This window comes from Aspergillus affinis (assembly GCF_023601865.1).
Source record: "Aspergillus affinis strain CMG 70 chromosome Unknown NODE_244_length_20683_cov_86_656508, whole genome shotgun sequence".
NCBI classification, from domain to species: domain Eukaryota; kingdom Fungi; phylum Ascomycota; class Eurotiomycetes; order Eurotiales; family Aspergillaceae; genus Aspergillus; species Aspergillus affinis.
Window position 1 is genome coordinate 1 of NW_026516025.1, and position 19760 is coordinate 19760.

General features: G+C 49.7%; 7 protein-coding genes across 7 annotated transcripts; 6 read left to right on the plus strand and 1 right to left on the minus strand.

The window, feature by feature from the left end:
* Positions 1-613: 613 nt before the first annotated feature.
* On the plus strand, positions 614-1574 carry KD926_005008 (uncharacterized protein; the record flags this gene model as incomplete). The annotated part of the gene is made up of 2 exons (XM_053095416.1): positions 614-702; positions 1436-1574. The coding sequence occupies 2 exons, from the start codon at positions 614-616 to the stop codon at positions 1572-1574; spliced, it is 228 nt and encodes a 75-aa protein (XP_052949908.1).
* A 148-nt stretch (positions 1575-1722) lies between these two features.
* Positions 1723-3935, minus strand: KD926_005009 (transketolase family protein; the record flags this gene model as incomplete). The annotated part of the gene is made up of 3 exons (XM_053095417.1): positions 1723-2586; positions 2633-3740; positions 3790-3935. The coding sequence occupies 3 exons, from the start codon at positions 3933-3935 to the stop codon at positions 1723-1725; spliced, it is 2118 nt and encodes a 705-aa protein (XP_052949909.1).
* A 265-nt stretch (positions 3936-4200) lies between these two features.
* Positions 4201-5523, plus strand: KD926_005010 (putative alcohol dehydrogenase; the record flags this gene model as incomplete). The annotated part of the gene is made up of 4 exons (XM_053095418.1): positions 4201-4516; positions 4572-4731; positions 4782-5250; positions 5305-5523. The coding sequence occupies 4 exons, from the start codon at positions 4201-4203 to the stop codon at positions 5521-5523; spliced, it is 1164 nt and encodes a 387-aa protein (XP_052949910.1).
* A 3649-nt stretch (positions 5524-9172) lies between these two features.
* Positions 9173-9939, plus strand: KD926_005011 (uncharacterized protein; the record flags this gene model as incomplete). The annotated part of the gene is made up of 4 exons (XM_053095419.1): positions 9173-9236; positions 9287-9373; positions 9611-9748; positions 9806-9939. The coding sequence occupies 4 exons, from the start codon at positions 9173-9175 to the stop codon at positions 9937-9939; spliced, it is 423 nt and encodes a 140-aa protein (XP_052949911.1).
* A 2398-nt stretch (positions 9940-12337) lies between these two features.
* Positions 12338-13606, plus strand: KD926_005012 (putative 3-methyl-2-oxobutanoate dehydrogenase; the record flags this gene model as incomplete). The annotated part of the gene is made up of 3 exons (XM_053095420.1): positions 12338-12894; positions 12957-13519; positions 13569-13606. 3 exons carry the CDS (start codon positions 12338-12340, stop codon positions 13604-13606), a joined length of 1158 nt encoding a protein of 385 aa, XP_052949912.1.
* Positions 13607-14851: 1245 nt separating this feature from the next.
* On the plus strand, positions 14852-15994 carry KD926_005013 (ceramidase; the record flags this gene model as incomplete). The annotated part of the gene is made up of 6 exons (XM_053095421.1): positions 14852-14904; positions 14957-14969; positions 15033-15262; positions 15360-15574; positions 15633-15750; positions 15814-15994. The coding sequence occupies 6 exons, from the start codon at positions 14852-14854 to the stop codon at positions 15992-15994; spliced, it is 810 nt and encodes a 269-aa protein (XP_052949913.1).
* Positions 15995-16549: 555 nt separating this feature from the next.
* On the plus strand, positions 16550-18817 carry KD926_005014 (uncharacterized protein; the record flags this gene model as incomplete). Its single annotated transcript, XM_053095422.1, has 3 exons — positions 16550-16613; positions 16672-18679; positions 18736-18817. 3 exons carry the CDS (start codon positions 16550-16552, stop codon positions 18815-18817), a joined length of 2154 nt encoding a protein of 717 aa, XP_052949914.1.
* Between the last annotated feature and the right edge of the window lie 943 nt (positions 18818-19760).

Consider the following 19760-nt stretch of genomic DNA (forward strand, 5'->3'; position numbering starts at 1 on the left):
ATTCCGACACGGGGAATCGAACCCCGAGCTGCCGTGTGAGAGACGGCGATGTTAACCATTACACCATATCGGATGTTGTTGAAGTTCCGATGTTAAATTATGTTACATCATCCTCAACTGACGAGATCTCCACACAATCGTTAGGACAGTTATTCGTAAGGGCCAGAGAGCGCTTGTTGGGTAGATACTTGGCCAGATGACCAAGCCATTATGAATTCGGGGTTTTTGTGGGCCATCTATGGTCCGATATGATTGGTGCCCTTGCCGATGAGCTTTGATTGTGGTTCCGTTGGTCTTCCGCTTTGCCCTGGATATATATCTTAAGTGGCTTCGTACTGTTTAGTGTTTTCTGGCCAACAATAAAGTTGACCTCCATGTAACAATAAATGTCAATAGAAAAAGACGATGGGTCGCAAAATTAATATTGATAGATTTACGGTATGGTATGGGGTAGTGGAGTCCCTACTTGATTAATGTTGGTCTTCAAGGTATTCCAGCCTACTCCAGTACTGCCTTGTAGCCAGGGCACCCACACTGGCCTGGGTAAGGTGGTGCCTGAGATCGACGGCTAAGCTTTCCCCGCAGCCTACTAACTCCACCCCGCCTCTCCGCGATGTATGCAGAACCCTTCCAAACTCGACCTCGAATTCTCCAAGGTAGATCCTACACCTTCAAACAGCCATTGCACAACCATAATCAAGGGTTAGTATCCGATGATGTATATCAATCTACTCCGTACACTCGTATCTTGCTTCTCGTCATACTTTCAAGTAAATCTACGAAAGTCTAGAGATGGAATCAGGAACACAACCCGGCATGTATACCCAGCCTACTTCTCCCCCTCCCCGTTGAAAAATCCCTCAACAGTGGAGTGTTTCTGCCACCAGATCGGGTGAATCCCACTCCGAATTACCCCAACGGTGAAGCTGATCCTGTCACTGACAAGGCCCGATCCGGACTTAGCGCCTGGTCCCCGTAGATAAGTAGGGCCCTCCCCCCTTGTGCCCCTCTTCCTTCTCTTTTCTTTCTTCGGGTCTTTGCCACAACTTTGCCCTCACTTTGATGCCGTCGTCCTTCGCTCTGTGTATCGTTTGCTGTGTGGCTTTGTGTGATTCTGTCCGTCTGTGTGTGGTGCTGTCCGACGTCATGTAATGGCGCCTGGGACCAAAGTCACTAAAGCAAAAAGAGTTCCTCAAACTTCCAGACTGGTAACTGACGCCTGTTGAAATAGAAGCCCCTCAGATGCTTCTATTGTGATGAAGTTGGACACTTTAAACGCGATTGCCGGAAATGGTCCATCGACACAACGGATTCTCTGGCACAGAATCCGGATCGTTTCCCCCCTATGAAACGGTTGAATATCCTTCATCGTGCCACTACAGTTCTCTTTGTAAGACCTCCAATCCATTTGATCATTATAATTGCTAATTAACAGCCATGGCGAGGAACAGAACACCCGCAATGGTCAAAACAAGAACAAGAAGAAGTACAAGAAGACCAAGTCGGAGGAGTCGACCCTGGGACATGAAAAGAATAGTGGTGGAAGCTGCGCTGCGGATCGCATGGAGAAGTGATGAGGGTATGTCTGTGTTTGCTGGGTGCCTGTGCCTTTAAAGGCTTTTTATGTGCTTTTATCTGAAAGAAAACCAATGGGATACGTTCTTCTGCTTCAAGAGATACTGCCAAAAAAAATAAAGAGATCTATATTCATAAAAGTCATAATTACAAATCCACGTACTCTCCCTGCAAAAATTCATCCTTCGCCACGCGATCGAGGTAATCAGCCACCTTGCCCGTCAAAACATCTATCTCATAACCAAAATATTTGTAAGCAGCCTTGCCCGGCAAGCTGTGACCGAATCGTTGAATGGAGATGCCCGCCGTGGCGTATCGCTCCCATCCGTTCGGCGCGTACGGCTCGATGACCACAGCTGGCGTACCACGCTTCAGAACGGACCGCTTGTACTCAAGGGTCTGGCGCTCGAAGAGTCGCTGGGACGGGAAACTGATCACTCGCGCCACGATACCCTTCTCCTTGAGCTGTTTCGCTACGTCAAGGGCGAAGGAGAGCTCCGCGCCCACACCGATGAGCGTGACGGCTGCGTTCTCGGCCTCCTCGAGGACGTAGGCACCACGCAGGACGCCGTCGCGGCGCGTTTGCTTGAGTTGAGGGAGAGTCTGTCGGGAAGTGGAGATAATGCTAGGTGTTTTCTTAGCCTCGATAGCGGCGATCCAGGCACCTGCCGTCTCCTCGCTGTCACCTGGTCGGATGTATAGCAGGTTGGGCATGGCGCGGTAGAGAGCGGCCAGCTCGATGGGCTGATGTGTCGGACCGTCCTCGCCCATGCCGATGGAGTCGTGTGTGGCAACGTGAATGATTTGGAGGTGCTGCAGGGCGCCCATGCGTACGGCGGGGGCGGCGTAGAGGTAGAACATGAAGAAGGATGAGGTGACGGGGACGAAGGTGTTGGGGGCGTAGGCGGCGAGACCGTTGGAGATGGCGCCCATGGCGTGTTCGCGCACTCCGTAGTGGATGTAGCGACCGGAGTAGTCTCCGTTGATTCCGCAGGTGGTGCGCAGGTCGGGCTGTTTGGTCAGAGAGATAGACTGAAGATGATCCGAGGAAACTTACATGCTGGAAATCGACCTTGCCAGGCCAGATCATGTTGACGGACGGCGACAGATCAGCGGTGCCGACCATGAACGACTCGCACTCCTTGGCAATGGGATTGAAGACAAGGCCGGATGCCGCGCGGGAGGCCGTCGGCTTGTCAGGGAAGCTGGTCGGAATCAGGTCCTTCCAGTTGGAGGGCAGTTCACCGTTCACCCGGCGCTCGAACTCGGCGCCCAGCTCGGGGAAATCAGCGGTATACTTCTGAACAAGATCATTCCACTCCTGCACTCGGGTCTCTCCCCGCGCAGGAAGATCCTGGAAGAAATCCCGCACGGTCTCTCCGATAACGAACAGCTCCTCTGGGTTGAATCCGACGTCCTTCTTCATCTGCGCGACGTTGGGCGCACCAAAGGCAGCGCCGTGGGCGGCAGCCTGGCCGGCGACGTTGCTGCCCAGTCCGATCACAGTGCGGACGTTGATAAAGGTGGGCTTGTCCGTGGCAGCACGGGCACGCTCCAATGCCTGCACAAGGCCCTCGATATCAAAGCACCCGTCCTCGACATCGATGACGTCCCAGCCGGAGGCGCGCATCTTCGCGTTAATATCCTCTGTGTTGGTTAGGTCGACCGATCCATCGCAGGTGATCTGGTTGTTGTCATAGATAACAGTCAGGTTGTTAAGCTTGAGGTGGCCGGCGAACGAGATGGCCTCCAAGCCAACACCCTCCTGTAAACAGGCGTCGCCGATCATACACCAGGTGTGGTTGTTAACGACATCATATCCTGGCTTGTTGAATTTCGCCGCCAGATTCTTCGTCGCCATAGCCAATCCAACCGCATTGGCGACTCCTTGTCCCAGAGGGCCGGTGGTGACTTCGATGCCGTCGTGCTCGATTTCCGGGTGACCGGGACAGAGCGCATCCGTGCGATCGGAGTGGTATGACTTGAGCTGCTCAAAGGTCATAGCCTTGTATCCGGTGAGGTGCAAGAAGGTGTATTGGAAGAGACAGGTGTGGCCGTTGGAAAGGACGAATCGATCTCGGTTGAAGTAATCGGGAGTGTGAGGAGCGTAGCGCATCACGTATCGCCAGAGCGCGACACCGATGGCGGCCATACCAATGGCTCCTCTGAAGAGTGTTAATTTTCCTCAATGTATGATGTTCAGCGACAACGTACCCAGGGTGGCCACCACCGAACTGCTGGCACAGATCGGCGATGAGCATGCGAAACGTTTTCAGGACGAGATCATGATCCTTGGACATTTCGCGCACCAGCGGCAAGGCGGACTTGCCGCTAGAACCGTTCACAATACCGACAGCCATGATTGTTTGTGATTAAATTAGCTTCCCATCCTCTGCTGGGGTCGAGCCATCTTTATAACTGTTGCGGGCGTTGAAAAGTTGCCCGATCGGGCAAGCCGAGGCGCTGCCCTGGTGATCCTGAAGAACCAGGCAGGCAGTGCCTCAGGTTTCCACTTTCATCCATTCGAACTCCACATTCGCCTTCCCCTCATTTTCTTCATCTCCGGATAAGAAGAATCTATCGCAAAGTCCGGGTGCCCCTCTTGAGGATCCATTCTACACCATCATGTCTCCATCGCTGGTTGACCTCCCTGCCACCTCCCCCAAATCCACTCTGACTACAGCCCTTCCTAATCCCTCTCTACAAGTCACTGCAGACCACAACCTCAAGCTCGTCGAGGCTCCTGTTTACGCGCCCCAGAGAGGCCAAGTTCTCCTTCAAATCAAAGCAACGGGAATCTGTGGATCCGACCTTCACTTTTGGAAGTCCGGTCGCATCGGTCAACTCGTCTTTGAAGATGACTGCATCATCGGACATGAAGCGGCGGGTGTAGTGTTGAAATGCGGCGAGGGAGTCACCAATTTACAGCCCGGTTGGTCCTGTCCCTCATGGGGCTATCCAAACGGATTCCGACTATGCGATGCTGACGACGATAGGTGACCGAGTGGCCGTGGAACCGGGAGTTCCTTGCGAGAACTGCTTCCTCTGCGACGATGGACGGTACAACCTCTGCGAGGACGTTCAGTTCGCCGGTGTGTATCCATACGCCGGTACAATCCAACGATACAAAGTCCACCCCGCCAAATGGCTTCACAAGTGAGCAGAAACCCTCGATGTAGGCGAGGATGGATATAACAGTCCAGCAGACTACCAGACAACGTGACATACGAAGAAGGCGCCCTCCTCGAGCCGCTGTCCGTCGTCATGCGAGGCATGCAAGTCGCTCGTCTCCAGCTCGGTCGTGGCGCCGTCATCTGCGGTGCCGGTCCCATTGGACTGATTGCTCTGGCGGCCGCACGAGCCTCCGGTGCACATCCGATCGTGATCACCGACCTCGATGCTGGTAGATTAGACTTCGCCAAGCGGTTCGTGCCAAGTTGTGTCACATACCAAGTCGATCGGTCATTGGACGCGGAGGGAAACGCCAAAGCCATTCGGGCGCTGTTTGGATCGCAGGAATACTTTGCGCCGGAGACGATACTGGAGTGTACAGGTGTGGAAAGTAGTGTCTGCACGGCGCTGTATACTGCTCGTCGAGGAGGCGACGTCGTGGTGATCGGCGTGGGCAAGTCCGTGATGAACAATTTGCCTTTCATGCACATTTCCATGGCCGAGGTAAGTTTTCCTTTCGTGTTCGTGAAAGGTTCGAAAAACTAAGGAACGATGTAGATCGACTTGCGTTTCATTAACAGATATCGTGATACATGGGCTCCCGGTATTGCGTGTCTGTCCGGCGGAATCTTAGATCTCAAGCCATTGGTGTCGCATACTTTCCCGTTGGAAAAAGCGATGGACGCGTTGCAGCTATGCGCGAACCACAACGAGTCCAGCATTAAAGTTACCGTGGTTGATGCAGTAGACGCCACTCGAGAGAAGCTTGAGCCATAGGCAGAGACCTCGTATAACATCAGCCACCGGAGGCGCCAAGGACAAAGTTTCTTTGTCCCACGTCGACCATCCATGGCTCTAAATCTAGATAGAGTCCACTTCGATAAACAATCCAAACTAAATATCCCTGCGAGAACAATATTTACCGGACGGGGCTGGACAAGCATTTTCCACCCACGACGCTACGAGATTTTTGTAGAAATTTCACTCTATTTGTCTTTCTAGATACTTCAGATCGTTATATCTCGATGAAAGTACCTTTTGATTAAACTGCAGTTTTGGAGCCATTGATGCTGAGTCTTCGCAATGTCTAGAGTAATGGACATTGCTCGGATCCATGCCAAGAACGCTGGAAGCTACTGCCAAGAGAATTTTGGATATCACCCAGTTCCAAATCCTGAGAAAACATCATCCGTTGAGGAACCAGATAATCATTCCATGGAAACCCGGACTCTTCGCAAAGTAGCGATCCAAGGAAGGGCCAAATCATCCTATGATTTCGTTCATCTGTTTGCCTTTCTCCATCGAAGTAGCTCTGAGCTGCATTTGAACGTGAAGCATCAAGAACCAATTAAGCTCCATTAGATTATTCGCGAGCAGGGCTCGGGAGTGGCCTGGATGGCTCCTCCGATGGCAAAGCTCCCGAACGGACAATCCGTTGCCAGCGACAAGCAAGCCAGTACAAGAATTTGCGGGCTTCTCACACCTTGTGTCTACTCACTGCCGAAGCGAGTCATTTTGGTCAAGTCTCAGTCTAGGCTGGGTTGGAGTCTGCGAATGGAAGGGTCTTGGGCAAGGAGGTGTCTTCACGGTAACTTTGTAGGGCGATTTGTCGTACGGCAACTGTGGAAGTCGGTCGATTGATTACGCATCAAATTTGAAGATGAAAAAGCTGTGTTCAGCAAGGGGGTAAGTAGAGCTCACTGGTAGTAAGCACTCGCTAATGAGGCCAGGATAATTGACTGCGCATCGTCAGGAGGCATTGCGAACCATTCCGCTCTTCGAATGTTCATGTGCACGGGTCGGAGATTCGCATTGTCTCTGGATCTCCATCTTCACCCGATTTAAACCTGACTGACGGCACTCAAATACCGTCTGTTGATCTAACTGTGCAAGCCACCGGCTATAAACCCATAGTACCGATCGAATTCGACCCCCCCCCCCCCCCGGACCTAGGAGAGACACTTGGGTTAGGCTCTGACCGACCCGGCAACGATACAGAAGAAATGAATCAACGATACCATCAAGGCAAATGGAAATCCTTCGATGACTAGGCCGAATCTCATTTCCGTCGCGTTTTCTGCTCGGGTATTTTCTCGCGGGCCGAATCATCGCGCGATGCCGCACCCTACCGGCTCTTTCGGCGCATGGTGTCTCCGGCGCTGGTGGCTGAAGGCGATCGTTCTTTTGTCGCGCTAGGCGTCATACTGACAGGGACCACTGCTGTTGTGGCCGAAGTGCAAGCGTTATGGGCTGCGGCCTTTCTCACTGGGGGTTTGGACGGCGATATAGAAAGCAAGGACTAGGGACCGATCTAATCGCCACTTTCTCACTCCACAGCCCTATAGAGTCTGTATGAATCGGTATCTGAAGACATGGTCTGGGCCAGCTTGACGGGGAGTGGTCTGGACGTGGACGCGATTAACGTAAGTGATCGACAGCGTGGAATGTACCGTATTCCGTAAGTCGCTAATGAAGACCAGTACAACGACACACTGCTGCGAGACTTGGGACTGAATCCATATCGCCTGGGAGGAGGATTCTGGCGCGAAATGACTGGCGTGTATGGCCCAAATTCCTAAACCACGATCGTTGACGACTACCGGCAGGCGCGATCGACGCGGAAATGATTCGGACTGCCTGAGGCAGGCAAGAGGTGGTTGTTCTTGCCTGTTTGGGAAGGGCGCGGACCAGTGTGTGGGGGCCAATCAGACACTGGCATGTGGTCCAAGTGGGGCCATCTGCGTTTACCCGGTCAGGCATTCTCAGGCACTGAGTTTGCTCCCGTTTGTTTGTGGGGGAGGAATTTCTTGCATCATCGCTTAGAGACCTCCACATCTCCATCTCGGCCTGCTATACTTGACATCATCACTCGGAATAAGACCGGTCCGTATTTATAATGGGATTGAACCGAAGTCTTTCAAGGTTGCCACGGTAATGGGCCTAGGGTTTCCCGTTCGAATATATTGATCTCTATTGTAGTTGCCATACCAAATGAACTAACATTAATAGATTCAAGATAGTATATGGCATAAAATTCAGCAAAGAAACAAGAGAAAAGAGCAGCTGCAGTCCGACAAAGCCTGCAGTGCTTGAGCTCCCGGGGCACTGTTGTCAATGTCTTCCACAATACCTAACCAGCATAGAGTCGCATTTCAAAGATACCTTGCAGGACTATTCAACACCAACTATTCTCTGTATCTGATGGACTGATATCTTGGGCACCTTCTTATGCATCCGGATCTGCACTCACTTGTGCCCAACTACAGGGGTGATCTTTGAGCGAGACCACAAAAAAAGGGGGGATACCTATCCGCATATACGAGTTGCCGCCCTGAGTAGGAACACCCGTTCCTGCATCTCGCTGTGATTCGATGGGCCTGTTTAACCTACTTTTCAATTTGCGTCCTGACGAACCTGTTATCTGCAGCGGAGATTATCCACACTACTCCGTAGTCACTTTTCCCCCTCTCAGTATCATGAACGGTTGTACCCACTTTTCTCATGGTGGGTCTTTCTCGATAATCTCGACATCACAAAGCTATGCTTGAACTTATGATTGTCATTCACAGCTCCAAGGTTGAGTGATGGAAAATGGCCCTAGCCAAGTTACAATTTGACTGAACTTTTCCAACTTACGTTCAGATTTCCACCTCATTTGTGGCTAGCTGGATGGGTGTATGACCTAGAGAGGAAGACACGATCATTCAGACCACCTGATCTGGAAAGTCGGGCCCGGATCCGCGGGGAGATGGCCATTGTGTATATCTTCAGCGCGGCAACTGCATGAACCGGTGACCAGGGTCCTGTGTAGTGCTGACGCCAAGACAGACGTTGAAGCTGTTGAGCTCAGCTTGCATCTTGCCCTATGTTGCCTAACATGCATGGAATGAGCAAACCGACCTCATCGGGGACTACCTTGATAGAATGATTGGCCCAAGCCGAGAATCTAGCCCAATCGCTCTCATGGCAAAGCCCGGGAACTATAACCTCTCCGAATATAGGGATTATACTTGGACAATGATCTTCATAGACACCGCAATCACCAGCCAGCCATGAACCATTGCCTCAATTCTGTGGCGTGGTCCCTGTTCCAATTACAGTTCATGCTCACCACACGTCCGTATGGGATTTTTGGATTCTCGAACCAGAATTGCAGTATATGACAGCCACGCTGCAGCCTGAAAATATCGTCACGTCTACCTTCAGATAGAATAACAGCCAGCCACTTTGAGCACATGCGTCCTGGAACTTGATTTGCACAAGCCTACAGTCCGGAAGCCGCATTGTTCAGGTGAGCGGTGACAGAAGTACTCGACTGAGAACGGGGATAAATTGAAGCTGAAATCCACTTGACTTTCAAACTATCAGTATACATCTTGACACTGGCTCATTAAAAGAATCAAATTGAACTCGAAAACTCCACAAGATGCTTTTCAAGTTTGCCGCCGTTACCTTGTTCCTAGCAGGGCAATGCCTTGCGTCTGCGATCCGTATGTATCACACCGAAGGCATCGATCATAAACTAAATTTAACTCGATAGACAAAATCGACCAACAACAGACTCTCTTGGCCAACGGAGATGTCGGCGCTCTGGGCTGTACCGATGCTGGCCGCGAGAATCCGAACTGTACGTTCTAGCCTTCTTCACACCCGAGCAGTTTCTGAATCCATCCACCTGTAGGCGTCTGGTGTGGAACCGCTCCTTGGTGCAGTAGTGGCTGCCCCGGAGGCACGGTCCAACGAGGATGGGATGCCTGCGGCGTAGGAAAATGCTGTGTCGTGGGAATGAAAAGATTGTGCTGTTATAGTTGAGTGTTCCTATCCCCACAGATGAAGAAAGAATGTCCTAGGACTGACTGTCTAGATTCCATGGCCAACGAGGAGACCGTCCCGTCCGAGGAGCCTGAGGCCGAAACTGTCGTGGAGCACTACGAGATCACCGTTGAGAAGACCGTAGACATGCAAGTTGAACACTCTATTGAAGTTGATGACGAGAATAAATGTATGTACCTTACTTTCCCGCGGGCTCAGAAGATTCTAATTAGAAGCTACTTCGCAGGTGTCGTTGCCGGATTTGCTCCCTTTTGCAAGGGTGAATGTCCCAATGGCTATAAGGAAAAAGCCAGGGGTCGATGCCTAGGACCAGGCCCCTGCTGTATCAGCGGATCAAAGGCACTGTGCTGCACCGATTAGATATAAAGTCGACAATCGTTGGATAGTATAGGCGCTTGGCTTTAGGCATTCATGACTAAGTAGTGAAAGCTGGTTTCTAGTTTCTAGGTAGCAATGCGAAGTATTACTGTTGGGTCCTATAGATCGACATCTCGAATATACTAAGATAAAATTAAAAGTTGTGAATGATATACTGCAGCAGATTCTAAATTCCTGAAGCCAATCTCCTTTCAAACTTGTGGTACTCAGGAATTTGTTTAAAGGGAATCACTCTATTGTTCTGCCGTCTCTATAGCCTAAGGAAGCGAGCTCAGCCAGTCGCTCATCCCCTCTCCTCCTCCATTATCCCTCCAACCTTTCCCTCCCGTCATCGTCGCCACTCCTGCCGCCACCCCTGCGACTGCTATTGCCTCAAGATAAACCTTCGATGATGCAAGCATGGAGAATTTCTCGTATCGGCTCCTTCATTGGTTTGGGATGTGGATAATGGGATTGGGCCAAATGGAACAGTTGGCTGGGTAGACCCCGGCTTTCTTCGCGCCAGGGCGAATTTCAATGATTCGCGAATCTTGCTAAACGCCTCCTCGTGAGATAGAGTGTTCTAGGTGTTCGCAAGGTTTTCCATCTCTAGCCCGACTGGGCTCGACTTTCGGACTCCTGCTCGATTGAGCAGGCAGCCATTTCTTGGAACCAGTACTCTGGGTTTTCTCTTCTGGTGTTAAATCGAGAAACAGGAGAACAAATGGCCAACCCGTACAACACGTCCGCCTAGGCGAGGGAGGGTTTAACAATCTTGCAAGAACTATCTACGGGCCTATCAATATCTGCCCTTCGAGAGGCGCGAGATTCAATGAATCGCTGCGGGTTTGGCAGCCCTACACACGCTAACTGCCGTGCGAGAAGCCCGGGATTCCTTGATGTAAGTTTCTCATCGACTCGTTATTAAACTGGTGGATTAACGTTTATCAACGAAATCAGGTCCGGCGTATCTACCGCCTCGAAGCCCCTGACACACTGAAAGACGACCCCATCTTGAGACATCTTTTGAAGAATATAAGCTGGAGAATCCAGTTTCAGACTAATTACCCAGGTCATTCACGGCCAGGAGTAAATCCCGGGCAACTTTACAGGATCCTTTTGACAGGCGATCAATAGTCGATGCATTTGGATAGTTCGTGGTCTAGGAATAGGAGGACAAGGACCTCCTTGACGTAAGCATCTCGTTTGCTCAGTACTTGAACTGGTGGATTGACTATGAGTTAGATTCCGCGTATCTACAACCTCGAAGTCCCTGACATACTGCAAGACGAACCATCTCTGCTGTGAAGGAGGATAATATTGCTCAACAAGAGGATTTCCCGGCTCTTGGACCCTTAAAGAATGAGGGATATCTCCGAGCCCTCGGGTGCTCAATACCTGGGTCAATAAGGAAGATGAACACCGACTTCGCCTCCCTCGTTGCCATCGTCACCGTTCTACGGCTGCCGCCGCAGGGAAACTGGTGGAGAGATAAGAAGGCGGCCCTTGAAGCAGGAAAGAGCCCAGCAACGACAGGCATAATGTGCCGACAGCGACTGGTACACTTCTTTGGGGATTCTATAGTCAGAAATCTGAGATTTGTGGGACCAAGAATCCAGTTTAAATATCTGCTTTTATACGGGGTATATCCCGTGCTAAGGCGAGCTTTTGGTGATGTTTCCAATGTCCTTAACCATTGGTCTTGCTGAAAACAAGGACGATGGACATTGTAACAACTGCAGGCGTCCTCGAAGAACAAAAATGCGGAGGAAGTCGGTGAGGGCAATGGGACAATGGTTGAAATGTGAACAATGCTGAGAAATTTGTTAGGAGTTTTTCTGTGTTTCGCGTGTCTTTGGGAACGCAAAGAGACTGAGCCTGCGGTAGTTACAGATGCTATGGCTGATTGACTATCGTTCATGATCTGTGCTCAGTATGGTTCATCAGGCTAAGTTTTCATACAGAGAGAAGATCTGTCCAGAGCTATGGATTTGGATGCGCATCCGAAAAGAGCGAGGGCATGGAATTTACAAAAAAAGAATTGATGCTTTCATTTACCCGCTACAAATACCAGAAAGAAGTAAGTCAATTGTTGTAGAACAAACCTCTTAAACTAGGCATGGTTGAGCTTCATAGTGCCTGCCAGATAAGGCATGAGTTGATGCCTGGTTGTAGCCCGGTTTATCAGGCACCAAAGTATCCAGACGCCAAGGCACCAAGGCACCAAGGCATACAGACACCGATGCTCGGTTATCCGCGGCGTTTGTCCCCGCATGACGAACATCCGCCGAAGGGGTCTTTAAATCTGGGGTGACGGGGTCTCTCCCTTTTCCCTCTCGATTGGGCTTCTTCTATTGTTGTAATTTATTAACCCTGTGTGCTTTCAATCCATCCTGTCACAATGGCCCCTCTCCGCGTACCACGGCTGCTGTTACAGCAACCTCGCCGACTATACTCAGCCGCCGCATCCCCCACGTCACGACTGAACCTCCCGATCGATTACAAGTCCACGCCGCTCCTTCATCAAACCTCATCGTCCCTATCCGATGCCCTCGATCTTCCCGGTTCGACAACAACCAAGACCCTGAACCTCTACCAAGCGATCAATTCCGCGCTGCGAACCGCCCTTGCGTCGTCGAATAAGGTGATGCTGTTTGGCGAAGATGTCGCATTCGGCGGTGTGTTTCGATGCTCGATGGATCTACAAACCGAGTTCGGGTCGGAGAGGGTCTTCAATACACCGTTGACAGAACAAGGAATCGTGGGATTTGCCATTGGAGCTGCTGCGCAGGGGATGAAACCCGTCGCGGAGATCCAGTTCGCAGATTACGTGTTCCCGGCCTTCGATCAGATTGTCAACGAGGCTGCGAAATTCCGCTATCGTGAGGGCGGCACGGGGGTCAATGCGGGGGGGATGGTGGTGAGAATGCCCTGCGGTGCAGTCGGGCACGGTGCTCTGTAAGTAAATTGGGAAGGTTGGGATAGACGGGCCTGAAGCTCATGCTCATGCTCGATGCTAGGTATCATACACAGTCGCCGGAATCACTGTTCGCCCACGTCCCCGGTGTGCATGTCGTTATGCCACGGTCGCCATCACAAGCCAAGGGTCTTCTCCTTTCGTCGATTTTCGAGCACAACGATCCGGTTATCTTCATGGAACCGAAGGTGCTGTATCGCGCGGCGGTGGAGCAGGTTCCGAACGAATACTACACGATTCCGCTGGGCAAAGCGGAAATTCTCAAACCGGGTAACGACGTCACGGTTATCTCATATGGCCAGCCCTTGTATCTCTGCTCGGCAGCCATCGCCGCCGCCGAAAAGGCCCTCGGCGCTAGCATCGAATTGATCGACCTCCGAACGATATACCCGTGGGACCGGGAGACAGTGTTGGAGAGTGTGAGGAAAACCGGGCGAGCGATCGTAGTCCACGAGAGCATGATCAACTACGGTGTTGGCGCAGAAGTGGCCGCCACGATCCAAGACGGAGCCTTTCTCCGATTGGAGGCCCCGGTGAAGCGAGTTGCGGGATGGAGTACGCATACAGGGCTTTCCTATGAGAAGTTCATCCTACCGGATGTCGCAAGTAAGTATTCCCATCAGCGTTCAAGAATTCAGACTAATGAAATGCACAGGAATATATGATGCCATCAAACAAACACTGGATTATTGAAGGAGTCCGTGGAACGGACGGGTCTTGCCGATGATGTATAATGATAGACTTTTAGCCAGCAAGAACAATGCTAGAAAATATGACAAGAGTTTTTATCTCACACCATGACTCAGTCCTACACCATGATTCCAGCCAAGAACCTGAAAATCCGAGCTATCTCAACAACAACCATGAAACCGAAAATGACTCAAATTGGAAGGCCACAAGCCAACGATTTTATCTCCACCCCTCGAGACCCAGGAGTTAATCCTCTTGGAAACTGACTTGAGCACGCTATTGGTATCCGTTCAGCGTACCTGTCGAGTCTGGCATGAATTGGTCAAGGAATCCTTTCCAATCCAACGGGCATTTTTTTTTTTCAAACAAGCTAAAAAACCAGGCTCTGGCAAGAAATTACGGTGGAACCCCCTCCTCTGGCCCAATATCATGCACCATTTGACGGAGCATGTAGAGATACATGTACATTCACTGTCCCCTTGTGTCTGTCCTCTATCCGTAATACGGAGCGGATACAATACGCAGGCATACAAACGAGAGGAAGCAAGCTGGATGAAAATGCTCGTTCAGCATCCAACTAAATCCTGGGAGGAGATTGAGAGTAACTACTCTTGCAAGTGTTACGATCGCAAGTGCGACAGTTCCCATCAGAAAATAGTTGAATCGACCAGGGCTCTAAAGCTTGATGATGGCTTTATACGAATGGGGGATTTTGAAAAGATTTATCACTTGTGTCTTGAATTTGACTGTTCGTTTCTTCATCAATCGGGTGGAGTGCGTATATGACTAATTCTTGCTAGGTCACCGGGAACATTTTGTCGTTAACTGGAAAAGATGCATGGATGGCTATATACGGGCTTTTCTTCTAAGATATACTAACACTAGACCCTTGCTTAGCAGATGGTACGCGATGTATGGAAAACGACTGGCTTGGTGATAGTGCTGGGCTCTTTGCTTATCACCCTTGCTTGAATTAGTCAGTCTCCATATGTTCATGTTTCGGCACTTTATTCCAAGCGCAACGATGGGCTTGTAGGATGTAAAAAGACGTATGATTACTAATAGTAGAATATCTAACCAACGAAGGCGCCATAATTAACTACGGGAGACAGCAAGTTATGTAGCCTGATCGCTAGTGCTTATGCATACGGCCTAAATCCTTCAAGCAGCCCCCACGCGCCTTATTTTTGCTTAAAGACCTATCTCGCGACGTGTACCTTCCTGCTGCTCAACGTCAACCACTCGACAATGTCGTCTGATCCGAATAGCCCCTTCTGGGGCCCCACAACTGCAAATTCCAAGTACGTTTCCCGTTCACCACTTGTTGATAACCGTCAGCTAACATACCAACAGTTTCTGCGAAGAGGTAATCATGCGATCAAGGAACTATACGGATGCATTTGAATAACATCTTCTCCAATCGAGATAGGACTATGCTATAACACGATACATCGCCGAGTTCATCAACAGCCTCACCAACATATCCTATATTCTCTTCGCAATCCACGGTCTCCGTCAACTTAACCGCAAATCAAACACTGATGTCTTCCGTGTCATTCCCTACTATGGTCTCATGGCAGTTGGCATCTGCTCCGCATCATTCCACATCACTATGAAATACCATACGCAAATGAGTGAATCCTCACATCCGGCTGCGATGTAGAGAGTAATGCTAATCTGTCCGAGTGGATGACCTCTCCATGCTCTTCGCAACGACACCCGTTCTCCACCGTGTCTTGACAGCTCGTTCTAATAGTCAGGACTCGGTTCGATTGGCCATACTTCTTGGATCTCTTCTCGCAGCTCTAGTGACATATCATGTCGCGACAGATGAGCTGATCTTGCACTCCGTGTCTTTCGGCGTCATGGTGGTAGTGATCGGGATTCGCACGATGCAGCTTGTCAAGAGCCGCACGGAAGCGAACTCAGCAGCACGGAGGAAAGTCTGGGGAATAGTGCGGTTTGGAGCCGGTATCTCAGCTGAATCTTCACTCTGGGCCTCGGAAAATGTACTAATGTATGCTATTAGTGATCTTCAATCTGGGGTTCTATATATGGCTCATTGATAACAAGATCTGCGGGATTCTGAATACCTGGAAAGCCAAGATCGGTCTTCCTTGGGCTTTCGTGTTGGAGCTGCATGGATGGTATGTTCTCATCGTTGCCTGTCGTATGACCTGTCAGCGGGCTTGAATACTGATATGAAACAGGTGGCATATATTCACAGCCATTGGCGCGTATATTTTCATCGCTATCGTGGATCATCTCGTCTCTGGTGAGGATCATGCGGAACTGGACTCGCTGGCATGGCCGGCTCCGTGGGCTGCTCAGTCGATTTTCGCGGGACAAAGCTCTGTTGATGAAGGAGACTCAGAGAAGAAACAGAGATAAAGATATTAGGTTGACTGTGTTTCTTTATCAAACAGAGAACGAGGCGAACAGAAGGGATCTTTTACCGAAGAATTTTAGTGTGATCTTGCTTGTTGTGTATGACTGAATATGTATTGGATGCTCTAGAGTGTTGGGTTATCCAGTCCGTGAGAGCAGGAAAGCTGTATATCGGATTGAATAGTGACTAGACAAGAAAAGATTTTTGGGAATCCCTCCTGAGCCGCCATATACACAGCCCCATTTGCTCGGCGATGCTCATAAAGCGATGGTCGAATGCCAACAATTGGATATGATCTATCGATGTGGAATTCTTCCAGGCAGGTGATGCGCTCGCCTTGACGTAAATACAGATGTAGGATCTCTTAAGTTATCGAATGTCCATAGTTAACCGCGCGACTGGATATCCCTGCGCTGGACTGATCGGACCGATGTCCAGCCGACTCTCGTCTTTTGTAGCGCTCGCAGCCTCGCACCCCGCCCTGGACATCAACAACTTCTCGACAGTTTTGCTTTACTCTACTTCAAAGCACAACGCACCTAGATACTATCATCAAGATGAAAATATCTAGTACGCTTGTTTTGTTGTTCACGGCTGGGATTTGCGGGATCGACGTTAGAGGTGCTTACTCTCTATCTATTATCGAGGCACTACCTTCGGCGCTAACATAAGACTACAGAATCATCCCATCCCACTATCCCCGCCGTTGATCATAACGAGGAGGATCAGCTCTTCTTACCCCAAGACAACTATGATGGCTGGGTGAACCCCGAGGATCTGTCTCCTATGCCACAGTGCATCGCTCAGCAAGATCAGTCAACCTGGCTGAGAGCCATGACGAAATGTACCGACAAACAATGCACCTCTCACTTCACATTCATCTGCACCCACCACCAATGGCTCACTCAGCTCAGCTGTCTCAGCACTGAATTTTCCCCAGATGTCATCAAAGGCTATTTCGCATACTGTGATAGATCGATTCTTGCCAGAGCGCAATTGTATCAATGGATTCGCACCATCACCGGTCGAACGTGGCTTGTCGAGGTCGGCGACTCTAACGGACTAGAGAGTCTCTCCCCCGCCTCGCTGGCTGAAGGGTACACAGTCATTGACGTGATTGACAAGGCACCGAAATGTCTGACCGACTCGATGTCTGCTTTATCGATGGAGCCATTTCAACATGTCGTAGCCTCCTGCGGCTTCACAGGTTCGACCAGAGACATGGGAAACGTTGATCGTCCTTGGGAATATAGTGAATATCTACGGTCTATGATCGCTCTGGATTTTGAAACTGCTGGCTACAACCTCGTACTGCATCGCATCTACGATCGTCTACTACATCAAATCAAAGATGGTGAATATTTCGATAAAGATTGCTTCTGCAGCACCTTCACGATGGATTTCAAAAACGAACCCTGTTCAGAGTCAGCCGAATTGGATTTGACGAAGGAGCGCCTCTGGATGAATGTGATCTGTGGATCGACGTCCTTACCCGATAACTGGACACACGGACTGAAAACCACACAATTCGCATACATTTCCACAGATGATTGGAAGTGGCCCAAGTGTATCGCGGACATGCCGAAACAGGTGATTCAACTTCTTGATCAGTGTGTAACCGATGCTTGTGACCTCGACTCAAGCGGTTACTGCAAAGTCAGGCGTGCAGTCGACAGGGCATGTATTTGCCACAACCTCAGCTACAATTCCTGCGGTGGTTCATGCGAGGTCTTCGAGACCCGAATGGACTATGTCAAGTGGCTGCACGGTCTTTGTGGCGATCTGCAGGACTGGCACGGTCTGCCGGAGAATTGGCATCAATTAGCCGCGCCCACTCTTAGCGACATGATTCCATGGGGATGGACTCTCAAGTCATCTCTTCATTCAGAGGTAGCTAATAAAACACGTGTGGGATACGTCGGGGCAAGAGAGACATGTCCTTGGAATGAATGGAAGCTCGGAAGCTTTGCTTTGGTCAACATAGCTACTCTACTTGCCGCATTCTTCAGCCAGATAATCAGCAATCATCGAATCTCGCGTGACTCTTCAAAACCCTCACACCCGCTCCATTGGTTTTTCAAGGGGCTTCTGATCGCTAATCTGCACCTCCTGGCAAACTGGTTCAACAGCATGATTGTCCAGTCATCTCCTGGTTATGAGGACACTCCAGTTCTTCAATTGATGCTCCTCTGGTGCTGCATGCCTCGTCTTGCTTGGCTGACGATGTCGCTAATTGGTCTACAACCCATCGAGTCGATGAAACTCTCCGCCGCTGCGTCATTGCTATTCGCGGAAAGTATTCTTCAACTCGCAACATCATATTACATGTTCATGACTGTCGATTATGGCCGAGAACATAATTTCTACCTTGGAGGTCTCGAAGGAGCGGAGAAAGCCTACCAGGCAAAAGTCATGTACGCTGGAGCACTAATGTGGCTTATTTTAATTATCATGACACTTATTCAGTTCATGCGAGCTACACAAAACACCCCGTTAACAAGTGTCGAGGGCGGAGAATACAGGTCGTATGGTATAACGTATGGAACTTTCTCTGTGAAACGACAACACCATGTCGTTTCCCAAACCCCATTTCAAAGCTTGTATGCTTCAGCAGCCATAAACATGTTCCTTCTCTGCATTGCGCAGTGGCTCTTCTCGACTGGTTTCATTGGTCTTCTTGCAGATGAGTACGTATCCCTGCACATACCTACTTAGTCTAATCATCTTGACTAACTGTAATTAGGTTCTGTCCCCCTAAGCTTGGGGTTCTCACAGCTGTCTGGATGTTTTCCGCGTTGATAAGTACTGTTGTTATCTTTATCTGACAGAGGTAGCTGGTTGCTTTTACTCAGCGCGTGGAATTCGAAGCCTCGCCTTGTCTATTTGGGTAGATTTCAATTTTAAACATGTCAATCCGTGTCTAGTAGAAAATAAGAAGCTTGTTTCATGTGGAATTCCATCGCTCCTGTTGTGAATAGAATGGATGGATAGAGATACCTAGTTTTTCATGTTCAAGAAAATTCACGTCTTCCACCCACTACCTCTGTCACTGCATGATATTCATGATGATACTGGCCAGAGTATTCTGATATTTGAGATATTGCATAATAATTGAAAGTATGGTTTGCTAAGATCTGATACAGGGTACAAGATTTTATAGAAGACATTCATGAGGAGTTTATTCGCATGACATCAATACATTCTGGGTGTTGCCAGCTAGAGCAAAGAAAGACTGGGATAGATACAAGAAACGAAAAGAAAAGGAAAGGAAAGAAAAATACTGGAAAAATTCGGAGTATGTAGAAATCGACGATACAGGCAGAGTGTGGTTTGGGGTAGACCCATACTCTCTCACATGCAAACGAAAATAAAGCAGATACATTTCGCACCTATTGGGGATTCTAGTGAAGAAGAAGTATCACGGCCTTTAAAACCCGAGATTTCTCTGCGTTTAACAATTTAATTTCAGCATCAGATCTTTTTTGTACGACGAAAGCCAAGTCCTGCCGTTCTTTCCCTCGTCGCGAAACTCCGATCGATTTTGTTTGATCAAATTGTTTCTTGGGCGAACTAAGTCTGTCTTTGACGGATGTGTTTGAGCTGGATTTGCTCGTTGAAGGGGCTGGCGAGGGGCTCGTAGGAGAACATATCTGACAAGTTTCTCCTTTTCGAGATTCTTGCTGCGTTCTTTGTGTGTTTCATTTTCGCTCTCATGAAGTTGATTTAGGAGAATGTCTTGTTTTCCCAATGCATCAATCAATTACCCTT